At 45.1% G+C, this 24,299-nt stretch overlaps 3 protein-coding genes across 5 annotated transcripts; 1 reads left to right on the plus strand and 2 right to left on the minus strand.

Annotated features, from left to right (window-relative positions):
* Positions 1 to 1,025: 1,025 nt before the first annotated feature.
* Positions 1,026 to 7,401, plus strand: LOC131455875 (7SK snRNA methylphosphate capping enzyme-like). The gene is made up of 9 exons (XM_058623723.1): positions 1,026 to 2,105; positions 2,369 to 2,749; positions 4,186 to 4,376; positions 4,431 to 4,505; positions 4,798 to 5,095; positions 5,172 to 5,730; positions 5,822 to 6,034; positions 6,435 to 6,543; positions 6,847 to 7,401. Exons 2-9 carry the CDS (start codon positions 2,397 to 2,399, stop codon positions 6,897 to 6,899), a joined length of 1,851 nt encoding a protein of 616 aa, XP_058479706.1. The 5' UTR covers positions 1,026 to 2,105; positions 2,369 to 2,396; the 3' UTR covers positions 6,900 to 7,401.
* A 64-nt stretch (positions 7,402 to 7,465) lies between these two features.
* Positions 7,466 to 10,367, minus strand: LOC131455856 (putative uncharacterized protein DDB_G0282499). Its single transcript, XM_058623698.1, has 7 exons — positions 10,098 to 10,367; positions 9,951 to 10,013; positions 9,226 to 9,327; positions 8,931 to 8,972; positions 8,822 to 8,851; positions 8,598 to 8,711; positions 7,466 to 8,194 (listed from the first exon to the last, which is right to left on the minus strand). The coding sequence occupies exons 1-7, from the start codon at positions 10,263 to 10,265 to the stop codon at positions 7,934 to 7,936; spliced, it is 780 nt and encodes a 259-aa protein (XP_058479681.1). The 5' UTR covers positions 10,266 to 10,367; the 3' UTR covers positions 7,466 to 7,933.
* Positions 10,368 to 10,868: 501 nt separating this feature from the next.
* LOC131455831 (semaphorin-4E-like) lies at positions 10,869 to 19,504 on the minus strand. 3 transcript variants are annotated; one of them, XM_058623657.1, is made up of 14 exons: positions 19,325 to 19,504; positions 17,579 to 17,697; positions 17,153 to 17,215; positions 16,963 to 17,058; positions 16,398 to 16,497; positions 15,328 to 15,456; positions 14,857 to 14,984; positions 14,598 to 14,776; positions 14,246 to 14,405; positions 13,303 to 13,501; positions 13,092 to 13,204; positions 12,733 to 12,884; positions 12,614 to 12,666; positions 10,869 to 12,528 (listed from the first exon to the last, which is right to left on the minus strand). In XM_058623657.1, the coding sequence occupies exons 1-14, from the start codon at positions 19,416 to 19,418 to the stop codon at positions 12,080 to 12,082; spliced, it is 2,034 nt and encodes a 677-aa protein (XP_058479640.1). In that variant the 5' UTR covers positions 19,419 to 19,504; the 3' UTR covers positions 10,869 to 12,079. The 3 variants fall into 3 exon arrangements, with proteins under 3 accessions (XP_058479640.1, XP_058479641.1, XP_058479639.1); XM_058623658.1 differs by having other exon boundaries at positions 10,871 to 12,528; positions 17,579 to 17,701; positions 19,325 to 19,457; XM_058623656.1 differs by having other exon boundaries at positions 10,876 to 12,528; positions 17,579 to 17,724.
* Positions 19,505 to 24,299: the final 4,795 nt, after the last annotated feature.

Here is a 24,299-nt window from a genome sequence, read left to right on the forward strand (position 1 = left end):
CGATATAGGCGGTCGCCTAGAGCGCCACCTGCTGGAGGGGCGCCGCGAGGCTTTTTTTAAAAAAAAAAAAAAAAAATATATTTTTTTTTTTTCAATGAAAACAAATTTTCATTGTTTTAAATTTTTTAAAACAATGAAAATAAAAATGATTTTCTATTCCCAGTCGCCCTCATTTGTGTGTTCTCTCTTGAAAATAATAAATATTAACAAATGAATAAACAATAATGTTCCTAAAATGTGGTGCTGCTGAATCACATGACGGGTGACCTCAGGGTCAGAGCAGGGATCAGAGGTCAGGTCACAGACAGGTGAAGCTTTTGTTATTAACGACATGAAAAGGCCGTCCAAGCCCTCGGGAGCGCCCCCTCCCCAACACACACGGGGGGGGGGGGGGCGCCGGAGAGCAATCTCGCCTAGGGCACAAAATTAGGTAGAGCCGGCCCTGGTTCCAGTACCCTTCACTTTGGGTACCAGAGTAATGGCACGGTACAGTTTGGATGGAGCTAGACCCACAACAGTCAGCTGATTGGGTGACAGAAAAGCGTCACTCCCCTGCGACTGGTGTTTCTTCAACGCCTGCAGTCTATTTTCATACAAAGCTTGACGCCTTGTTGAGACAAACAGCCACAAACCGAGCAGAAAAAAAACGAACTACTCCTTTGTGTTGTTGTCTGTTGTGTTGCGTTGTGTTTGATTTTGATGTTGTTGTTGTCGCACTGGTACAACGCCATGCTACGTATCTCGCTAACCTGACCATCACCCCGCCGACCAATAAAGGTACGGTTTTCTGTCGAAACTGTAACTTTAAAACTGAAAAATTTATATCGATAGCCTGTAACACATATTAAATTCATATTAAACCAGTTGCAGCATTTGTTTATTAAATGTGTATAGCGCCCCTCTGTGGTAAAAGGCGAAAACACCCTCAGTAAATGACCCACTTTTGGAAGGCGGTGTTTTGCCCTCGGTGTTGTCTGTCAGACTCCACTCGTCCGCGGGACATTTTTGATGGACCGACGTTCTCGCGTTGATTGTTATCAGTCATAACTGTGACGTGTTCACGACTCGCTAAAGTTGCTCTAAACAGCACTGTGGCGTGTTAGCGTGATATTAGATCTGTGGCTAGAGCGTGTTAAAGGAGGAAACAAGAGCCTGGCTGTATGTGTTCGGCTGTGTACCCAAAATCAGGGCTAAAATGTGCAGGAGCGAAGGGGACGGACGGTGGAGTTTATGTTGAGCTAAAGGCTAAATGTCAAACTTTGTTTATCGACTGTTTGTCGAACAGACTATTTTGTGTTTTGGTTGTTGTTTAGTGGTTTAAATATATATATATATATATTTTTTTTCAACAGTTCAATCGGTTAAAGTCGTCGGTTATACGGTCGTGTTCGTGTTTGCACTCAGGCACCGCTGAGGAAGCCCTCTCTGCCCGGACCCCCTTCTCCCACCTCCTCGAGCTGCGGCCAATCACACCGCGTCTCGGGTCTCATTGGCCGTCATGCTGGAGAGGCCGGAGCTTAATTTGGCAGTTGATTGGTCGACTACGCAGTCGCTCACGTCATCCTTGCAGCTGCTGTATAAATGTGTGGGCCTGGGCTCGTGAGCTATCAGTTAGCAGCTAGCGCAGCACACTTTCTGTACAAACTTATGTGCCTGGCCGTTTTCCTGCACACACGTACACACTCTGCCACATGCACGCGCGTGCACGGACAGCTCGCGGGGGGGTCTGAATTCACACGCATTGCGGGTTTTGCGCGCGGCTTTTGGTAGCTGTTTGTCTTTGCGTGTGTTTGTGTGTTAGCTTCACGCTAGTTGCTTCCTGCCAGTCTACTGGTGGTTGCTAACTGGAGTGGCTAACTGTTTACCTGCTAGTTTCTCACTGTTTGAATTATTCATGAGCGCGCTCCGTGATTGGTGGAGTCAGCCGCCGGGGCGGAGTTAGGACGTATTTTTGAGAGTGGGGGGTATGGGGGGTGGAGTCACGTACACATACATACGCAGACCTATTTGTGTCACAAACACACACTTGGAGTGAGAGTGTGTGATTATATTGCAAACGGGGCGTGGTTACAGGACGACAACAAGTGACTGGAGCAAGTAGGACGGTGAGTGTGACTGATTTATATATTCATAAATCACTATTAAATCAGTAATAATGATAATAAACATTGTGACCTCTGACCCCACAGCAATGTTTACATGAGCACTTATTTATAACTTTTTTTTGGCTCATGGTGAAAAGACAGCCTGTGTTTTGTAAACACATTATAACCCAACAATATATTGATTGATCAGAAAATTGATAAGAAGTTTTCTTTGAGGAGCTGATTGTCTGTCAAATTACCCCCTCCCCCCTCTCTCATTGTAGATTACTGTCATTGGCTGAAAGGTGGAAGATGATGTCGTTAGACAAGGAGACGGTCCTTTCTCAGGAGGCACCCGTCAAAGTCAGCCCCGCCTTCCCCGTTAACATGAACTTATCGGAGCAGCCACAGCTGGCTAAGATCCGCCCCCTCTGTCCTAATAATGGCCTTCAGCCACCCAACAACACGCAGCCCCCGCCCCAGACACAGCGAATCGCAAAGAGGCGTTACTCTATGGGCCCGGGCTTTAAGGGGCCGGCTAAGCGTCGCCGCCGCACCAACAGTGACAGCCAGTCAGAGCCAAGGCTCCCAAGTCACTTCCTGTTGGGCGGGAACATCTTCGACCCGCTGAACCTGAACTCGCTGCTGGACGAAGAAGTCAACAGGTGAGACTGTGGTGACCGAATGACAACTAGGTGAACATCGGATTTAGAAAGACTACTTGAGTTCATGAAACTATTTTACGTTCATTTTAATTATAATGTTATCTGTTGTAGAACTCAGTAAAACATGTTGAAACATGTTACAATCTATGCTGGAACACAGTAGAGCATTGGCCTCATGTGGCCATCCAAATGATATCAAGTTGTAATGAGTCATTTTTTTTATTGTGAATGAAATATTAATGGGGGAGAACACGGGGAGAACATGCAAACTCCATACAGAAAGGTCCTTATTCCAACCGGGGCTCGAACCCGGGACTTTTTGCTGCAAAGGCAAGAGTGCTAACCACTACACTGACCATGTGGCCCGACAGAATAAATAACAGACATAAAAGCTCACATGAGGCAAGATAATACTTAAAAATGGCAATTGGCTTATAACTTTAAGGTCACATCGCCCACCCCTACTGAACTGCTGCTTTTCCCAGAAAATTTGGCTTTTTTTACCAATTGCTGGCCCCCTACTGACCACACTAGGCTACCAGGTCATTTGATTTTAAGACTGTGATAGAACACAATAGAACATATTGCAACATGTTAGAATCTGTGATAGAACACAATAGAAGTTATTAAAAGAATACACGATAGAACACAATACATGTTGCAGTAAGTTAGAATCTATGGTAGAACCTAATACAGTATAATTTGAAATAATCTGTGACAGAACACAATATAATTTGTGGTAGAACATAGAACATATTGCAACAAGTTATAATCTGTTATAGAACATCATATAATCTGTGACAGAACACAATAGAACCTAAAATAATCTGATAGAACCCAATATAACGTGTTGCAACATGTTAGAATCTGTGATCGAACACAATAGAATGTGTTGCAACAAGTTAGAATCTGTAATAGAACGTGCTTGAACATGTTTTGACCACGTGTGTTACTTGATGGAACGTGTTGCACCATGTTGGAGTCTGTCTTAGAACATGATAGCACATGGTATAATATGTTATACTCTGTATTAGAGCATGTTTGAAGCTGCTAGAACAGAACAGAACAGAATGTGAAGAACAAGAACATGTTCGTATCAGTGTTACTATGTAGTGGCATCCTTTGTCAGCACATGATAGAACATGTGTAAGAAAAGAACTGTCATGTTGAACTCATCTCTGCAATGTAGAAGATTAAACTGTTAATGAATGTTCAGATTGTTATTAATAAACGTTAGTTAACGATTAATAATCTATCTAATTATAACAACCGTTTTTAATCCTTATTTACGTTAATAAATGTTATTAAACTTGACTCAAACTGTGTTTAGATGTCAATAATCTGTTGTTAAAGGTTAAACTAATGTTAAACTGTTCTTGTTACTGCTGTAATTTTAAATTCATAAAATGTGAAACGTCTCCCCTCTTCTTCCTCAGAGCAACCAATCAGGAGACACCAAAGTGCTCACCCCTGCCGTCACGGGGCAGAGACCCCGTAGAGATTCTAGTTCCACGTGACATCACCGACCCCCTTAACCTGAAGGGAGGCGGGGGGGACGGGGAGGTGGAAGGGGGAGTCCTGCTGTCCCCTGTGAAGTCCAGGAGGAGACACAGGAACAGACACCATGGTGGAGGTGGAGGAGGAGGAGGAGGAGGAGGAGGAGGAGGAGGAGGAGGAGGAGGTGGTGGTGGTGGTGGTGAGGGGGAGAGGGAGGTGATACCTGCACGACTGTTTCCCTCCACAGCTCCACTGACAGGTGAGTCTCATCACACTGTGGCCCATGTTGCCTGCAGTACCACTGTTCACCACTGTCGGTGCTACAATAACCCGTAGCTAAAAAAAATAAATAAGCAACACATTTTTAAATTTGGTACTTTGGTATTTTACTCCAGAGGGCAGTTTTCCTGGCGACTTCTAAATTTATATTCTGCATTACGTCATCCCTGAATGTGAATGTTTTCTAATCTCTGAATGTGAATAAAAGAATACTGGATTAATCAAGAAAATAATTGTGTCAACATCTGTACAACGATATTTTATGATTGCAGTTCCCCTGTTGACCAGGGAGGGCAGTGTAGCTGCATCTCCTCTTCCCTGCGAGCTCAACACGGCTATCACATGTCGAGATGACTTGGTTCCACCCCCCGCTCTTCCAAGGAGACACACGCATCCGCTGCCGGGATCCGCCCACAAATCTAGTAACCAGGGTGATGGTCGCCAGCGGAGACGGCGACGCACCACCTCCGTGAAGTTGGGAGATGGTGCTGCCAACACTGTCACCGTGGCGACTGCGGCTCAATCAACCAAATTCCATACGCCACTAGTGGGAGGAGCCAAAGCTGGCAGGTGAGTGTTACACAGGAAGTGAACTAAAACACTGTAATCTTATCAGGTGACATGATTTCTATGCTGCTGCCTGCAGGTGTGGAGGATCTCAGTCGTCCACTCAGCCTCCAGAGAGGAAGAAGGACAGACACCGGTACCAGTATGGCAACCACAACCGTTTCTACGGCTACCATGGTTTCTATGGTGACAATTTGGAGGGGCGGGTGGGTGTGGAGGAGGACCCGCGTCTCCATCTCCTGGAAGCCGATTGGTTCAGAGACAAGAGGGTGCTGGAGGTGGGCTGTGGCGCCGGTCACATGACAATAAGTATCGCTCGGAAATTTGACCCCGCCCACATCCTGGGAGTGGAGCTGGATGAGCGATTGGTCCACACCGCCAAGCAGAATGTCAGGCACTTCCTGTCACATGACCTGGTGGTGGAGGAGAGGAAAATGAGGAGGAAAGGAATGACAGGGGAAGAAGAGAAGGAGAAGAATGACGAGGAAGAGGAGTTGACGGAGGTGTTCCAGGGGGCGCTCTCTCTCCTCTCCTTCCCGCTGTCATTCAGAGTGAGTCGGGGTCCTCTCTCAGCTCCTCCCCTTGTCCCTCCCCCCACCTCCTCCTCCAGGTTCCCCAACAACATCACCTTCATACAGGTGAGTTGATCAATCAACGATCAATCAGCTTTGTTGGAATAATACACAGTAATTTAGGTTGATGACATCACAACTGTGACTCCTCCCACAGGGGGACTATGTGTCAGAGAAGGAGTCCTGGCCAGGGCGGGGCCAGTATGATGTCATCATGTGTCTGGGTGTGACCAAATGGATACAGCTGCAGTCAGGTGATGGGGGTGTGGTCAGACTATTCAAGCGTGCCTATCAGAGTCTGTCTCTGGGCGGAATATTCATCCTGGAGCCGCAGCCGTGGAGCAGCTACAGCCACAGCAAGAGGGCGTCGGTAATGTAACCCCGCAATTTTCAAAATAAAAGTCTAACTTACTGTTCAAATTTAAGTCTCAGTTTTCATTCGTCCACACAAAAAACACCACCCTGCAGCTTTCCGAGTTTTCTCTACATCTACACTAAAACAACTCTGCAGTTTTCAAAATTAAAGGCTATTTTCTATGTCCACACTAAAACACAAACCTACAGTTTTGAAAATCAAAAGATTTTTTGTATGTCCACACTTAATAATCCACATAATCCTACTGTTTTCAAAATAAAATGTTCCCCACATTCACACTAAAACACAACAAAATCAAAGGCTTCACCAACATTTAAACCACAGTTTTCAAGTTTTCAGTCTCACTTTTTGTTCGTCCACACTAAAACTGGCTATGGTGTGACCTGTTTCCTAGGAGCAAACATATCGTAACTACAGGAACGTGAGGCTGAGACCTGAACAGTTCACCTGCTTCCTGACGAACACCGTGGGCTTCACCTCGTACAGACTACTCACTTGCACAGGTACAGTTCAGATAAACATGTGCATTTGTGTTGTGCCTTTAGGGGGCAGTGTGGTTCAGTGCTACTTTCTATGTCCACACAAAAACATAATTCTACAGGGTTTTGTTTTCAGTGAGATAAACATGTATGTTTGTGTTTGGCCTTAAGGGGGTAGTGTGGTTCAATGAGAAATTAAATGTACTTTCAATAAAATTAAACGACGGTTTTAAACACTGGATTAAGCTGAAAGCAGCTGAGCATGATGGGAAATGAGGTCATCAGGGTGTCTTGTTTGTGTTTTTTACTCAGGTGTGTGTGTGCCAGGTAACCAGCGACCGATCTACCTGTTCCACAAAGGCCATGCCCAGAGGAAGTGATGTCACACAACCGGAAGTGATGTGTCTTTTCCCTCAAGGTAGCTCATGCTCGTTTCCACGACAGCAGGTTCAAACTGGTGGAGGCGCGATGACACCTCTCTTACATTTTTGACTGTAAGCTTGCAGCCGATTGGCCGAACAGGTGACTCTTTGATGACATCACACAGCAGAGGAGAAAATGATTGGTCAGCAGGGTTTTCTGAGGAATGTGATCGGTCAGCACGGGCTCATCAAGTAAAAATTGGACACTGGAGAGGAAGTGATGTGTGTCCACGTCCGTCTTTTCAAAATAAGTTGCATTTTATTTGTTTGTTTGTTTGTTTGTTTTTTCTCCCAAAAATATAGAGAATTTATCAGCTATGGCTTCACTGTGTCATCTTTTCTGTCAGATGATCAACAAATCAAATAATTGATCGGCAGAGAAGTTGTGACTAATTTTCTCTCAGTTGAAGAGATTTCATTTTCCTGTTTGCTTTCACAATAAAAGCTTTTGTAAAATCCAGAGCAAGAAATTAAATTTGAATAATCCAAAAAAGAAAGACACAAAACTGTGGTGTTCAGTTGGTTCTGGTTTTTTTTATTCAAGATAAACATTTAAAAAAACTTTTGATTGTTAATAGTGATTATTTGATTTTTTTTTTATTAGTTGTAAAATCAGATGTTTTTCACACCTTCAGAATAAAATGGCCACATCACATCAAGTGCAAATTAATAATTACATGACCTAAATAACCTGTCCGTGACCATGGAAACGGTTAGCTGCTGTTAGATGGAGCAGTGTCCCTGTGTGCTGCAAACATTAAACACATTCAGTGACCACATGGTGGTGCTGTTATGGATCTTTAATGTCTTTAAAGTTATCGTTTTGATCACAGTGCCACCTGCAGGTGATTGGGCTGTGGCACTCATTTGATGTTATAATGTTGGAATAATTATATTTATGATGTTAAACACTTCACACAATATGCAGATGATTACATTTCCTACGTGGGAAACATGAAAATATAATTTTTCAGCGAGGGGCGTGGCCTCTGTTACAGACCCAGTTCAAGAGCCGCCTCTTCGCCGCGGTGGCCGTGGTAGTGGTAGTGATATGGCGTGTCAAAGGTCAGCTCGTTTTCTCGCTCCATGCTGTCCAGCGGCAGAAGCTGGGTGTCTACGATGTCGGCCCCGAAGCCTCCGCCGTCAAGCGCATTTTCACTGACGTGCGTTGTCTCTCCGCCCACTTCCATCGTCGGAACGATTTCTTTGGTTTCAGGTTGCCCCAGAAGATAGTGAAGGTTCAACAACAGAGCCTGTGAAGGGGTGGAGTCAGAGAGGCAGATCGTCACGGTTTTAGACCTGAACAACAGTCAGTCTTCTGACTCAATTGGTTCTGACTTTCGATGATTGGTTCTTTCTGACTCGGATTGTTCCTCACTGAAATCGATTGGTTCTGACCGGACCTGTTTGATTCTGTCGGAACCGATTGGTCTTAAATATTGGTAATTCTATTATATTGGTTCTACTTGATTTTAGTTGTCTCCATCTTGACCTCATTGGATGTGATTGGTTCTTACTGAACCTGATTGGTGTTGTTGGTGTTTCTCTAGGTGTGCCAGTTGATTGTTTTTTTGTGCTTTCTTGTGACACCAAAGCACCATGGAAAATGGGGTCCTGAGTCTACTTTTTAAATCAGTGTGAACTTGATGAGCTCACCTTGTGTTGGCTCTCCACGCTGTGGTCTCCAGCGTGTCTCTGCTGCCCGTCCAATCCCTCCCTCACCAAAGCCGGTTCGTTGAGCCACGGGTCGGCACTTTTGTTTCTGGGAGACTAGAACACACACACACTAAGCTAACATGTATGTCACATGACGGTTGACGTGTAAACAGAATCGCGAACGGAGCTGAAAACATCATGTTGATGGAGTTTAGGGAGCTCACCTCCTGCGACAAGTCCATCTCCTCCACAGCCTGCAGGATGTGACATCACACAGGAAATTACATCAACCACCGAACATAACGTGTGCGCGCGCGTGTGTGTGTGTGTTACCATTGTCTCCTGGTTCTGTCGTTCTCTCACTTGTTGAAGACCCTGTAAAATAAGTCCGGTGTCACATGGGGTTCAGACCAAACAGAAGCCTCAGATTTAAATGCATTGAGCTGCAGCTCCACTTCTCTCCAGTAGGTGGAGCTCTGCTCACAGTAAAGTGATTTAGGTTCAGGTTTCAGCAGATTCACTCTGCTTTGTTTTTTGGTTTTTTTCAAAATACGGAAACCTGTGTGTGAAGTTAATGAACTCAATGTGACCTGAACTCGTTGGGTAATGTAGTAGGTGTGAATCTGACCTCTGAACTCTGGCTTGACTCTGATGAAGCCGACGATGAAGAGGAGGAGGAGGAGGAGGAGGAGGAGCCTGTCTGTTGATTGATGGCAGTGGTGGTGGAAGGCTGCAGGCACACAAACATTATCACAATGTGTGTTTTTTGTAGTTGTTACCTCTTAAGAAAATTTTCTGACCTTATCAAGACCATAGTTAGTTTTTGGTTTGTTTTTTTAGAACCGGTAGTTACCACGGAGACCAAAACCTGGTCCTCATTCTGAGGAACTGGTTGAGTTGGGGAGAATTAAAGAATTAAAATTGATAGAAACAAAAATAGAAAGTGAGCCGGTCACAGTTGCATTATGGGGATACAACTTCCTGTTGGGGGACACTTCCCAAAACTGTAATTTAAGCCAAGCCATTTAACCAAAGCCTCACCTTATAAAATCAACATTAATCAAAAAGATACCTTCATAGTATGTTCACAGGAAACACTTTTGTAAATCGCTCGCTCTCCCACAACCAAAACCCATAGAGAAAATCAGTGATTTTAACAATCACAAACATTTTAGACCTAGGGATTTGAAATCCATCGTTCAGAGGTACCTCAGTGACACAAACTGACCACACGAGGCAGTAGTAGCCCAGCAGCTCCTGTGTCCCTGTGAGCTAAAAATGCAAATTTTCTCGATGGACTTTGGTGTGGGAGAATGCGCCTCAGTCTGTCTTAGTAATAAGATTAACTCTCACCGTGATTGGGACCGGTTCTTGTTGAGGAATGAGCTGAACGGCATCACCACGGTCACCTGCTGTCTGCACACACAACACACAACCTCAGAGTGAATGATCACGTCCAACTAATCAGGAGAGAAGTCGATCCGTACGGCGGCTTCTTACAGGAGCAGCCTGGTTCTGGTCCAGCAGACTGACGATCAGTAGAAACATCCACATCCTGGCAAGGTCACAGTGTTGATGGGCCTGGTTCTGGTTGGTCCTGCAGGTTGTGTTGGACTCTCGCTCTGATTCGTGTCTTTTATTGTCCGTTCGTAGGAAGTGACCTGTCATCACGTTCCCCTCTGACCCCGCCCCCCTCCTACTGACAGCCCACCATCAACAAAAACAACACGCTTTTCTCAGCTCAATGTTCAAAACAACTCAAGAAAACAAGCATTCCAACTCACTCTTAAAGGGACAATGCAGTTTTTTGAAATGTTTTTTATGGGGAACTGGCTCACTCTCCCACACCAAAGTCCATAGAGAAAATCAGCGATTTTAACATCACAGCACACGGGACTTGTCCATCAACTTCTGCCTCCATCAGGAAGTTCAAGTTGTTTTTTGTGCATCTTCTGTGTTTGAAATGCTTCTTTCCAATTCATGTCAGTGACACAAACTGACCACACGAGGCAGCAGTAGACCAAAAGCTCCTGTGTCCCTGTGAGCTAAAATCACACATTTTCTCTATGGGCTTTGATTTGGCAGGGAGATAAATCAGTCAAAATATGTTCTTAAGAAATCGTAGACTTAAGATGATGTATTTCATAAGGCAGTTTTTTTTTGTTAGATTGTTTAAATCTTCTAATGCAACCACATTTAAAAAAAAAAAAATTTGATTTTGCTTTATTAGATGCCTAATATTTATTATATTTACATATTTTTCATTTATATTTTTGCTCATTCCTTTTTCCTTCTTTTTTTTAACTTGGAACTACAAAGTGTGTGTGTGTGTGTGTGTGTGTGTGTGTGTGAGTGTGAAATCACTAGTGACCACATACTTTTGGCCTCAGTCTGTGTTCCACATCTGTGTTTATCAGAGAGACGGAGCTGTGGTGAACCAGCGCCAACACAACAACAACAACAACAACACGTCCCTGACAGTAATCACATTTCATCATAGCCAGCAGGGGGAGGACTGACAGATTAACTGCCCCCCCCCCACCCCATACACACACACAGGCATGTACACAGAGTATAAATCTGCATTTCTAATACTGACACTGAAAAACAACCAAGAGGAGCTCACTTTCTCTCTGTTATTATATTTAATCTTCACAAATACAACTAAACGGATGAAGCAGTGTGATTGCAGATCATTTAAAAGTTTGTCATGTTGATCGGATATTATATCGAATTGTATGTACAATAACGGCAAAGTCAAGTTACGTAATTGTTGTGGTGTCACCTGCCGGCGATATGTTCCTAATGTTTCCCTGGCAACGGTGTGAGCTGAGGCAACCTCACCTATCACATCACAGGCCATGCCCACCACACCTTCTGCACCCTCACCCAGGACCTTCTGAATGTTTTGTTCACCATGTAGGATTCTTTGACGGAACAATCCTGGTCCAGGGCCAAACACACGTACACAGAATGTGGAATGTGGTCGAGCCATGTTGGAAACATTCATCATATACTATATACATTCTGTTAAACTAACAAGTACCTGAGCCCCCCAGGTGGTCACCACTGGGTTGCCGTAACCATTTTAGCTCTCGGCATACTGAATTACATAGGACAAGTCAACCTCCAGGATCATGTATACAACTTTGCAGACAGAAGCTGAACCTGCTGTCTTGTATGCCATTAAACATAGCACCGTCCAGCTCAGATGAGGTCAGACGTGATGTCCTCTTCTCTCGCGTCTGAGCAACCACACTGAAACACACTCTGAAGCTCTCAGTCCCTCTGAAGTCGCTGAGGTAGGCATCGTTGTCCAGCTCCTGTAGCCAAAGAGTAAGTGGTCGACGTGGATGAAGGAATCCGCAGGGATTTGATCCTTGTAGTTGTGTCTGTGTGGACCAAGAACGACTGGGAGGCTTCCCAATGCTATGGGCTAAAACACATTCCCTGTCACAAAGTCTATGTCCTCATAGGAGTTCTCAAGGACAGGTCGGACTCGTGGCTCTGTCCTGTTTTTGACTCTCACATTTGCATGGTAAAGACAGGTAACCTTTGTGAAAGTCCCAAGCCAAAAGGACAAATAGCAAAATCACTACGGGCACCAGTATGCCCAGACATTGATTCCACTGAGATACACAGTGCTCTACTGGGGTGACTGAGAGTTGGTACTCCGCCACAGCAGTTGTGTGCTCACGGCTTTTTGAGCTCTCCACAGCCAGGCAGCGGTACAGACCCCCATCGCTCTCTAAAGCGCCGAGAATGAGCAGCTTGTCTTTCAGCTGCTGGACCCGGTCTGAAAGGATCACGGAGCTACTGTCATGCTCCCACCTAGTTTTTGCCAAGTTGGAAGGTGGAGGGCAGCTGAGCATCAGGTTGCCACCCGGCCAGGTGGACTGAAGCATAGGTTTAATGGGATCTGAAACCAAAACTGAGAAGATTGGTTGGTGAGAGGCCCTCAGTTTTACTCGGAATGTTCTGATTCAACTACATCGATGGAAGTGTCTAACGCTCACCTGCACTTGGGCAAAGAGAGGCATTTCCTTCTTGGACACTTTGGATGAGCCCTCTAAAGCAGAAGAATCAATTGAATTTAGTTCAACTGCAACTCGGGTTAGCAATGTGTGGAACATACCTTTGTGAATCGTAAATGGCAACGCATCTTCCAACAACTACGTCCCAGCCACAGTATGGGTCTCTTGCTAGAACACAGTCCATGCAGGATGGGGACCTCTCACAACTGGCCAGTGGTATCTGTGCTGCTCCGGAGTCTGACCCTGCATACAGCTGATGTTGTGCACATTTGATCCATCAGAAACGGGACAATGTGCTGCAATCGCTGATGAACATGCGTTTTGACTACTGATTTTAAAGCCTGATACATCCTGGAAGACACTGGGTACATGTGCTACAACACATTATGATGTCAAATTTTGGTCTGTAAAAGTGTCTCATCCATGTGATGAAACATCTTGAAGAAAACTTTCAACGTACCATGACATTTGAAATTTTCAGGCTTCTGATCGGTGCTTGGTTAAACAGTTGAATTTCCTCAATGATGAACATCTCGCCATCATAGTTCACTGCTTTCAGCATAGTGCCGCTCGCTTTTTGTGTGAAAACATGGAGACATGTCATGTTTATTTACTGATTAAAACTGATTATGTCGAACAATCAAAGGCAGTGAAATAAATATTGGAAATACCTGTGCCTATAAACATCACATGGTAGTTGTTGCCATCTGCAGCCTCTACTATGTTCACAATGATGCGTGTAAATGTAGCTCCCCTTCGCACCAGCAGGGGCCCCTGTCCAACTGGCTGGATGGCCATGTCCATCAGGGGATTCGCTCTGACAAATTCAAGAGCTTGGTCTCGGAGCAGCCGAGAAGATGTGTTGATACACTGATGAGAGAAGAGGTCACCGGAAGAACAAAGGACAAAATTGAGTCAACAAAGAACCGCTAATAGAAAACAGTTTCCCCTTTAAAATTTTGATTCGTTTCTTAAGGCCTACGTCATATTTTCCAAGTCCACAAAGGTACACTGGGTTGGCGTTATCTAAATGGCGTCATGTGCCCATTTCCGCAGTGGTCCAAGGAGAATGAGAGTGTACTGAGCATACATTAGATCATACCAGTGGCAACCTGGCTGAGAATATGCACGGTTGGCTGGTACCCACACAACAAATGCAGTGTTTCCATCATGGTGCAGTATGGTTTGGTTCTGAATTATAAAGCCCTGGGTCAGGCTTGCGTTTCAACTGAACGGTGCCTTTACTTGGTAGGCGGGGTGTGGACTGTGCCCGATGGGCACATAGACAAACAACAAAGACAAACAAGTCATCAAGTTTTGTATAAGAATAAACTGCGGACGTAGAAGGGACACGGTCACAATTGTCATGGGTGAACGTACCGTACCATTTTACTTTTGTACCCCAAGGGAAGGGTGCCACTTGGTGGAAACAAGGCAAGAAAACACAAATGATGGGGCAATTTTCTGGAGAGAAAGCATTACTGCTGAAATGAATGTGAGGGGGGGGGGCCTCGGACCTTGTTTAGTATAAACAGAAACACTTGAATGAGCGGCTCTCCATGGATTGTGGCACATGGTAAGTATGACTCGGCCCCAAAACGGTGACAGACTCACTGCTCCGGGCCGAGGGGAGGGGACAGCTCTAGTATTCTTTATCCACTTTGTAAACGTGGTGCTAGATACAGTGCCTTTAGTTTTGTAGTCCCCCTCTGCAAACCGCCTGTCGATGTCGGACACCCGGTACACACACACAGCAGATGTGTCTGATGTGTTCCTGGAAAACACCAAATGAAATGTGGATTAAATTGTGTATTCTGCTGCAAGATTTCACTGGCCGAAGACTTTGATGGCCCAATTGGCCTTTGAATAGCAATCGTCAACATTAAAATATTCAAAGACATGACTGAGTCCCTTCTGATAAATCCCAGACCCAAGTGACGACTCATTTTTGTTAGTTTAGACGTACGACTGCGGTGTAAAGATGCCGTAGAACAAGCAGCCGCTCGACTGCTGCTGAGGGTCACACCAAAGGTAAGTGTCCTGGATAATGTATGGCAGCTGAGAATTCTGCACTGGACAATCAATTCGGGCCTTCAGGAAGGATGTCCACCTGTTCTGCAAAATATTCTGACCTCCTTGATCCCCCTGTGAGCATGGACACACACTGTAAGACATGTTTATGTGCTGTGGAAATTTCCTAAAATGGGGATTTAATGTAAGATCACCTTGCAGACACGGGCCACACGGGAGACAGCCATTTTGTTGAAGCAGTCGCACTCCACAGGCTTCTCACCAAAGAACAAGTAAACCTTGCCACTCTGTGAGATCTGAGCCATGGATGCAAATGTGGGTTCTGGTGTAGATAGAAGAACAAAACATGAAGTCCCACCAAGAATTTGTCAGAAACAATTGATTTTATGATGATTTGTTGTGGACGCAAATTTAAAGTATTTGAATTTCTAGCAAGGGCCACACAGCCGCACAGTAGCTAGCATTGTTGCCTCACAACAAATCCTGAATCCTATTTTAAATCTAAATTATTACCGGAACTCTTGGGGTGTACGTTTGCCCCGCAAAGTCAAAAGTAAAAAAAAAAAAAATAGGGTTAGTATAACTATTGGGGTTAGTATAACTATTTTTAATTAGAATTAGAACAATTAGAACAATTTGAAGAGTTGAATCCAGAAACTGCTTACCTTTGAATATGGAGAGGCTAGTTTCAGAGCGTAAGCCGATATTGTTTGGGGATATCGCATCAGGATAGCGACTCAGAAGAGGTTCAGTGCCCCGGAAGGTTCTATAAACGGCTGTGTACAGGGTGTTATCTGGTGAAACAAGACAGAAAACATAAGTTGAGGCCTCTACGTGGTCTTTTTTTATAAGATTTGCGCTGACATTATTACAGGTGTCCGAGTCGTATCAAGCGAGGCTTTCACATTAACGACAGAATTCCTTTCAGAGATTTTTGTGTCTTTTATTTTTTTCGTGACGAGGTCAATGGTTCCCGTACGTAAGTCCAAAATTCATGCATCTTTATCTGTATTTATATTTCTAGCAACTTCGAATTTGCTCCAATACATTTCTCCTAACCATCTTCGTTACTCCCAAACAAAATCTGAAGAAGAGTTGATAATGGTCTGTATTTATATCAATTTCTTAGTCTTGATGACCACTCAAAGCTGCATTACACTTTTGTTTTGCCATTCACACCCATTTGCATTCATAAACACACATCTTTCATACCCATCCAGGACACATCAGTCTACTCCACTCTACCACTGAGCTACTGTCAGTCAATTCAAACTATTTTTGAAACTTAAGTACATTTTCATACAGCCATTTGTCCATCTTCTATACCGCTTATCCGAAGTCAGGTCACAGGGGCAGCAGCTTGAGTAGAGTTCCCCCTCCCTGGGCCACTTCGCCTAGCTATTCTGGGGAATCCCAATGCGTTCCCAGGCCAGCCAAGAGACTTATGGCGCATTTCCACCGGCTCTACTCACCTCGCCTCGGCACGACACGGCACTCGCTAGTCTCTCTAGTGAGTGCTGGGTCTTTCTCGGGGGCCTCCCCCCAGTGGGAACCTCACCAGGGAGGCATACAGGAAGCATCCTAACCAGGTGCCCAAGCCAATGGAGGAAACCCGTTTTGGCCGCTACCACTACCCAAAAACACTTTTTCTCAAGTAATATTGTAAAACAAACTGCTTCATACAAGACTATCAATCAGAATGTGTGTCGTTGAAGACTTTTAAACAGCTACTCACTGTCCATGAGGGAGGCAAAACTCTTATCAGGATCATGCGGACACTTATCAGCTCCTTCCAAACGGTTGTTCTGCAGAGTCAGGATCCCATCTGAAAATGTCTTAACACAGAGACACACGTTTAAATCCTGAACGGTAATGGCACATTCCAGTTGAAGTCGAAAGTGGCAATCAGAAAATTGAAGCATCCTCACACAGTCCAACGATGGCTGCCACTCGGGTTTTTCCCTTTCTGTTACTTGCACTTCTTTTGTTTGTTCCACATTAAGTCAGTCGTACACAAAGTTCTGTTCAATAAATATCCATGAACACGTTGCAGATGTGTTTGTGAGCAAAATACCATGTAGAGAAGAGGTCTCAAACTGGCGGCCCATGGGCCTCAATCTATTTCATGTGGCCTGCCACTTAATATCAAGTTATGACGAGTTCTTTCTGTAGCATCATCTTTTCATCACTAGACACCCATTGGCCCCCAAGTCATTTGAGCTAGAGACCCCTGATGTAGTGTTGAAGAGGTACAAATGTCTAACATTGACAAGTTTAACTCTGTTTTCCATTAGTCTTACCATGTAGTCACACTGTGGAGCAAACCCTCTGGTGCCACAAACAAACATCCTGTTGTCGGCCATCTTGTGCAGTATCTTGATGTAGTTCTTGCAGTCCTGAGAAAGCATTTGGAGACACAATGACCACACCTGCTCGAACACCCCACAAGTCTCATCCCACATGAGCAGAAGTTGAACTGAAGGGACCCACCTCAGGATCTTTCCCTTTATTTTGACAGTCCGTCTTCTCCGCCTCTGTCGCTTCCCATCTGACCTACAAGAGCGACAGCAACTGTGGTTATGGCTTTTATTTATCACAGACAGGGGTGAGAATACAGGGCGGCGGGTACAGATGTCTGGCGAATGTGACAGTTGAAAGTCAGTGAGGTAAACGTCAATGTGTAGCTGCTTTTCCTGTTCCATCCTGCCAACATGCAGGAACGCTGGCAGGAAGTGGTCACGCCAAAATAAACAATGGTGACGGCAGTTTTGTGTGAATATCAGTAACAGGTTTTCTGGATGGCATAATTATAAGCAATGTGCCCAAAGGTCCCCCAGGAGGTTATTGTCGCCCATAAACCTTTCTCGCACAACTGAAGAAAAGAGGATGTTCTTATTTAGAACAGGTTTTTCTCACCGAAGCTCGTTTCGTGGAGATGTTGTTGAGGTCGAGAGCAAACACCGTGTCTCTGGCGCCAAGCATGAGAAGACCCAGGTCTTCTCTCAGCAACATGGTGGAGTAGTTGAACACGCCGTCTTCCTTAAACAGCTTAGCATTAGCCTCTGGTGGCAGAGGAGCACTGACTCATTATTTGGCAACTGCAAGAGATGAGCTGAGAAAGCTGAGTCAGCAGTCTTGCTCCTTTTATACAGACCAACATTATACATCCCAATTCCCAAAATTTTGAGGTCACAAAATGATTTGCAGCCTTTGTTTTTCTCTCTTGTAGAGCAGATGGGTCTGCCATTTTAAGACTTGTCTAGTTTAGTCTAGGACCATTGGTTTTATGTCATGATAACACATTAAAACATTTTTAAATCATTGTGCCAATAACCAGTTACGGTTTCAATCCAGGGTTTTCCACCACTGAATAAGGTCACTTTTCTGGTGCTACAAACACGTCTAGAGCTCTAGTTATCGCTTTAGCACGAGTTGAATTTTTGGTGGAAGTTTTGCTCCAAATGAGGACCTTTCTAGTTACGTCTATGTCAGCATGAGGAATTTTATTTTTTCTTTTGTCAGAAAATCAGTTCGAAGTTCATTATTGTCATTGTTTTTAACGAAACACAGTTTAGCAGCTTTCAAGTAAAGGCAATATAAATACTAAAATTATAAAATGAAGTATAAAATGTAAAATTAAATATGTGGTGAGATATTAATGAATACAAAGAAGAAAATGGTGCAAAAGTAGATGGGGGGGTGGGGGGTTATTGCACATCAGAGTGAGTGGGGTCCTCAATAATACTGCTGGCTTTCTTTTGGAGTCGGCCAGTATAGATGACTCTGAGGGGAGGGCAGCAGAGCGTGTCATCGGAACCACACTACCTGCTGCCCTCCGAGATTTAATCTGCAAATTCAAAATCTACTGTATATTCCCAGATTTAATCCTGAACATCAGACTCCATGATCCCAGATTTAATCTGGAAGTTCAAACTCTACGATCCCAAATCCAATTCTGAAGCTAAAAATGCAAGGTTGTGGAATTGATCTTTAAATTCAAAAGCCACAATCCTGGATTTAATCCTAGATTTTTAAATTCCAGCACTTGCCTTTGCAGCAAGAAGACCCGGGTTCGACCCCGGTCGGAACAAGGGCCGTCCTGCGTGGAGTTTGCATGTTCTCCCCGTGTGTGCATGGGTTTTCTCCATGTTCTATGACTTCCTCCCACAGTCCAAAAACATTCAATATGGGAATTAGGTTTATTGGACGCTCCCAAAATACGTAGATGGGAGCATCCCTAACCCACCACTGGGATTGTCCAAAACCCAAAGCTAGCAGTAGGTCGAGGACTTTTCTGAGGGCCGTAGTACGCAGGCCCAAGGTCTTAGCTGAACAATATGGCCATCGATGCCTACGAAATATAGCCTTTACCGTGACATTTTTTACTTGTTATATGGCCTTTCTAGATCATCTTGGCCCTAACCCTAACCTCACTTCTTCTCCATGCCTAACCCTAAAACCCTGGGGTGCTCTTTTCCCTGAAATTCCTCCTTCCACTTTTCTGAGATTTCCCTCAAAATCCGCCACTTTTTCATTGCCAGCCAAGTCTTGTCACATGACTGTCGTTCCCAGGGTGTCACTTCCTGTACTGGCACCACAGCCCTCCGAAAGATCTGTGACCCCTAACAGTAAACCCAAGTTACGCGACACAGAAACACGCACCGTGATGGGACACATATCTGCGGGGCGGACAGTCCGGTGATGAGCCCGCGACCACGGTCAGCAGCCAAAAGAAGTTGAGCGACAACAGATTCATGGCTCCGTCTAAATCATTTACACGTGCAGCATTCTCAATCCTTCTTCTCCCTCAGCAGATCGTAGCTCGTTGTTCTGTTTGTTGGTTTGTTTGTTAGCCGTCTGTGTCCTTCATGTTGCCTGGTTTTCCTTTGATCCTGTCAGATCAAAGCAGCGCGTGTCATGATCCGTCAAACTTGTCACGCAGTTTTGAGGAAATTGCACTCAAACATAAAGAAGATGTATTCCATTTTCCTCCGTGATCCCCACATTTAATCCTGAAGTTAAAAATCCATGATCGCACCTTTAATCCTGAGGTTTGCAATCCACATTCCTGACTTAAATACTCGAGTTGGAAATCTCTGATATTGGACTCAGTCCTTTAAATTAAAACTATGATGATGATGAAGGAAGTAATGCAACATTAACGCAGTAAAACACAATCATCAACTTATTGTTTTGTCTCAGATCTGTCTTCATATGTCTGGCCTCTCTGTGTGTGTGTGTGTGTGTGTGCGTGCGCGCGCGCACGCCTCGGTCAACAGTTTAAAATAATATTAGCCTAACTAAGCACACGCACACACACACACTGTGGTCGTTTCATGGATGATTAAAATAACGCTCACAGAGTGAGACCAGCTGTGGAGACTGGGGGCTGAAGTTGCCATGGCGACCCAGGAGTCCACTCTGGGTGCGGTCGGTAGACTGTGACATCAGCAGGGGGCGTGGTCACAGCGACACACTGCGCATCACCTGACGTAAGGACGGTGTCATCGGCATACTAGTCAAGTGGACACATACACAAAACTGTATTCTTTAAATTGTCCACCAGGGGGCGACTCTGCTGGAAGTCTGTGAGAAAGTGATTTATAACATGAGTAACTTTTTAATCCTGTAAATTCAAAATCCATATTCCCATCTTTAATCCTAGACTTCAATATTCATGATTCTGGAATTAATCCCAAAATTAAAAATCCATGAGCCCAACTTTAATCCTGAAATTTACAATTCACATCCCTGGTTATAATCCCAGAGTTCATAATCTATGATCCCAGATTTAATCCTTTGAATCTTGTGTGAGTGTTTGTGTGTTTGTTTGTTTGTGTGCGCATGTATAGTTCATTTCCTCTTCCTTTGTTACTCGTTACTACCAAATAAAATCAGAAGAAGAAGAGTTGGTATTATGGTCTGTATTTATATGGAGCTTTTCTAGTCCCCCCCCCCACCCCCCTGCACTCTTCACCCCCCTTCATTCATTCCTTTTGTAACTCGTCCCAGATGTCGGAGGATCAGAGGTAAAGCAAAACATGAAATGGAGTTTGACATAACAGCGGCCATCTTACATGTTCTCTGTGTGTGTGTGTGTGTGTGTGTGTGTGTGAGAGAGAGAGAGTCCAGGTGAGACAGTCATGGGGTCGCTCGCCCCCTCACCACATGACGTCATCAACGTTAACCTGCCATCGCACGAGCTACAGCCACTCAGAGTGCAGCGTACATGGTTAAGGGGGTGGAGTCTGACTGTGTGAACTGCCACACGGGACAAGGTGTTGCACTTCCTGTGGTTTTTTTTTCCGTTTAACACCAGTTCTCACTGCGTGTCAGGTCGTCATGGCGACAAGGAGCTTCGCAGCGAAAGGCATCACTTCCCCTCTGCCCGGAAGCATGGTGACTGGGAGGAGCCAACGGGAGGAGGAGCTGCAGAGAGAGGTCATAGGTCACAGGAGGGTATCAATGTGTCACCTTGGAGGTAGCCGGCTTTATCATCATCATCATCATCATCCAAGCAGAGAAAGGTGAAGAAAAGTTTCACACACACACAAACACAGACACACACACTGCAGACAGACATGTGGTCTGAAAGAAGAGACAGGCAGCCTGTCGCCATGGTAATGATCACCCGTCAATCAGCAGGTGATCTGTCAGCTGATAGAACGACAGGCTGACACCTCATTTCCCCCGCTCCCGACCTGATGATGACCTCTCACACACACACACACACACACACGCACACTGGTTTCCATGACTTCAGAGGACATCGCATTGACTTACATTCATTTCCAGGAGACTTACACTAACCTTAACCATAACTACTGGCCTAATCCTAATCCTACTCCTAACACTAAAACATGTCTTCAGCTTAAAAACGTTATGAGGACTTGATTTTTGTCCCCGTAATGTGACCGTGTAACCAGATTTAGGTCCCCACAACATAAGAAATACCAGCTACACACACACATGTTTGCGCTTCATTCATAGTGAGGACCCCCATAGACATAATGCATTCCCTGGCCCCTTAAAACCCCCTTAGCAGATGTGAGGACCAGACAAAACCATTTTTGTCTGGTCCTCACAAAGCTACAAATACAAGAACACACGCACAGTAACAGGATACAGTTTCTCTCGCTCACTTTGTGTGTGTGTGTGTGTGTGTGTGTGACTTTTGCTTCTGTACAGTGAAACTGGGACACACCAGAAACAAACATGGCCACCGGGGGGAGGACACTCGTTGAAAAGAAGTCAAAGACGGATCAGATATCTGTGTGTGTGTGTGTGTGTGTGTGTGTGTGTGTGAGACACCTGCAGAGTCTCAGCTCGTTCCTCAGAGCTTTGAGATGTTGTATTAGCTGTGAGTTTCAGAGATTAAAGGAACAGTTCAGGGTTTTTTTTAAACGTCCTTGTATGAAGTGCTGATGGCGATGATAAAATCTGTGCCTGCTTGAAGTCTACTATATCTTACAATAATGTTTACGTCTTTATCTCCTCACTGTTAGGACAGACCAGACAGACTTTGGTGTGGGAGAGTGAGTGGTTGACAAACAGACATGCTCACACTAAAACGCCAGAGCTTACATCGGTTTCTAGTTAGTGATTCTGTTGTTTTCTCGCGTCCCAGCTGGCAGACATGTTTTCACTGCTTCTAATAGTCGTTCATGAGCTTCCCGGCGATAATAAAGATCCTTTGTTGGAACCCAAGTCTGGTTTCATGAGGAACTCGTGGGTGACATTGTAGTTTCGGGGCCTTTATGAGGTGGAACCGGGGCGTCACATCGGCGCTGCCCGTGTCCGCGAGGACAGGAGGTTTCCCCGCGGCTCCGAGAGAGGTTTCAAGGGTCACTGGAGAGTTTTCCATGACTCCTTAAGTGTACAAGTCCCTCTGGTTGTTAGATAGACTGGGATCCAGGTTCCAGGGGTTTTTGAATCGTTTCCAGGGTTCTTTGGAATGATGGAGGTCAAGAGGTTTGTCAAAAAGGAAAAATCTTAAACTGGAAAAATCACACACACACACACACACGTATTCAGGCACTTCAGAGCTGTCAGTATTGATCGCCTCAGAGAGAGAGAGAGACAGAACAGGAGGGCAGCCAAAAATCTGTGTGGATCCCTCACACACACACACACACACACACACACACACACACACACGCACACTTAGATGAAACACAAACCTTCTGTTTTTTCGTTTCTCTGCGGTTCTGCCAACAATGTGCTCATTAAAGTGAAATAACATGTCGACATGTTCCTTCCTATGCAACACACACACACACACACATGCACGCACGCACACACACACACACAGCTGGCCTTTATAAACTCACTACAAACGTCTGGAAGTCATTTCTGTCAAATGAGCTTTGGGAGACGAGGAGCGGCGGCGGCAGCGAGGAGGAGGAGGAGGATTCAGGAGCTGAGCGAGGAGGTTCAGAGGGGAGGCTCCCTGGGGGCGGGGGAGGAGGTGGAGGTGAGGGTGATGGAGGGGGTGGTGGTTTTGGTGGTAGTGGTGGGGGGCGGGGGGTAGGTCTCGTCACAACCGAACATCTCTCCTTCTCGCCATGAAGTGAGCGACGGCGGAGACGATCGCCAAAGGGAGTGGCGATTGGTCAACCGCAACATTCGTGCCACATGACTCTGCGCGAAACACAAACTGACTCACCCGCCGAGAATTCCCAAGGTCGGCCTGTTCCGTCGCACGTGTGTTTCGCTCGTGGGCTGAACATATTCAATCGGAGGTAATCTTCCAGTTTGCCAGTTAAAAAATAAACAGGAAGTAAGAATACACTAAATGGCCACCAGGGGACAACTCTACGGTAAAATTAGCATCTACTTCTGACTTGATTTATAACATCAGTAAACATTTCCCCCGTGGATTGTGCCTTGTCCACACGGAACGAAACTTTTCCGATCTTTTACTTTGTTGCTTTGGAGAAAGTTTATCAGTAAGTTAAAATGTGTTTTTTTCAGATTTACCTCAGTGACACAAACTGACCACACGAGGCAGCAGCAGACCAGCAGCTCCTGTGCCCTGGTGAGCTAAAATTGCTTTGGACTTTGGTGTGGTGGCATTGAAAAACTGGAATGACATTAAAATGTAGTTTTATTTTATTTTATTTTATTTTACTGGTTCGCGTCTCTTTGGTTTACAGCAGAACACTACCGTGTAAATTTGTTTTATCGAAAATGTACATTGCCTTTTCTGTCAGAATTGTGGCTCTTTGCTCTCTCTTGTTTTGTCGAGAACAGCCTTGTCCACGGCTTTCTGTGGGAACTTTAACGCTTAAACATGATGACTTTTATGGCGAGCGCCCGCTGGTTGAAGCTGTGGAGGTTGGCGTGTAAAAATATAAACGCGGCGAATCAGCTTCTTTGTGGCCGTAGCGCCTTCCCCTCCACACTTGTCCCTGACCAAATATTTGCTCAGACTCCGATTTCACTGGCTGTCAATCACACTCGCAGCTGCCAGGCTTGCCGTGACCTCTGACCTTCCACATGTGTGTTTGTTGTTGCTTAAGAGACACTACCTGCAGCACTGACAGCTTCAGTCAGCCGGCAGCCAATCAGGAGCAAGACTCCGCCCACCTGAATGTCAAGTGAAGTTCGCGGCGGACGGCCCGATCACAGAGCGCTG

This window comes from Solea solea, chromosome 3, assembly GCF_958295425.1.
Source record: "Solea solea chromosome 3, fSolSol10.1, whole genome shotgun sequence".
Classification (NCBI taxonomy): domain Eukaryota; kingdom Metazoa; phylum Chordata; class Actinopteri; order Pleuronectiformes; family Soleidae; genus Solea; species Solea solea.

Bases quoted from the DNA above. Each gene is read 5' to 3' on its own strand.
- LOC131455875 (XM_058623723.1), top strand. From the start codon at position 2,397: ATGATGTCGTTAGACAAGGAGACGGTCCTTTCTCAGGAGGCACCCGTC. The intron at 5,731-5,821 runs GTGAGTTGATCA...CTCCTCCCACAG, and splicing joins ACAACATCACCTTCATACAG to GGGGACTATGTGTCAGAGAA. The intron at 6,544-6,846 runs GTACAGTTCAGA...TGTGTGTGCCAG, and splicing joins CAGACTACTCACTTGCACAG to GTAACCAGCGACCGATCTAC.
- LOC131455856 (XM_058623698.1), bottom strand. From the start codon at position 10,265: ATGACAGGTCACTTCCTACGAACGGACAATAAAAGACACGAATCAGAG. The intron at 8,712-8,821 runs GTGAGCTCCCTA...TGTGTGTTCTAG, and splicing joins AGATGGACTTGTCGCAGGAG to TCTCCCAGAAACAAAAGTGC. The intron at 8,195-8,597 runs GTGAGCTCATCA...ACCCCTTCACAG, and splicing joins GCGTGGAGAGCCAACACAAG to GCTCTGTTGTTGAACCTTCA.
- LOC131455831 (XM_058623656.1), bottom strand. From the start codon at position 19,418: ATGAATCTGTTGTCGCTCAACTTCTTTTGGCTGCTGACCGTGGTCGCG. The intron at 12,667-12,732 runs GTATGTTCCACA...CTTCTGCTTTAG, and splicing joins GCCATTTACGATTCACAAAG to AGGGCTCATCCAAAGTGTCC. The intron at 12,529-12,613 runs GTGAGCGTTAGA...CAATCTTCTCAG, and splicing joins CTCTCTTTGCCCAAGTGCAG to TTTTGGTTTCAGATCCCATT.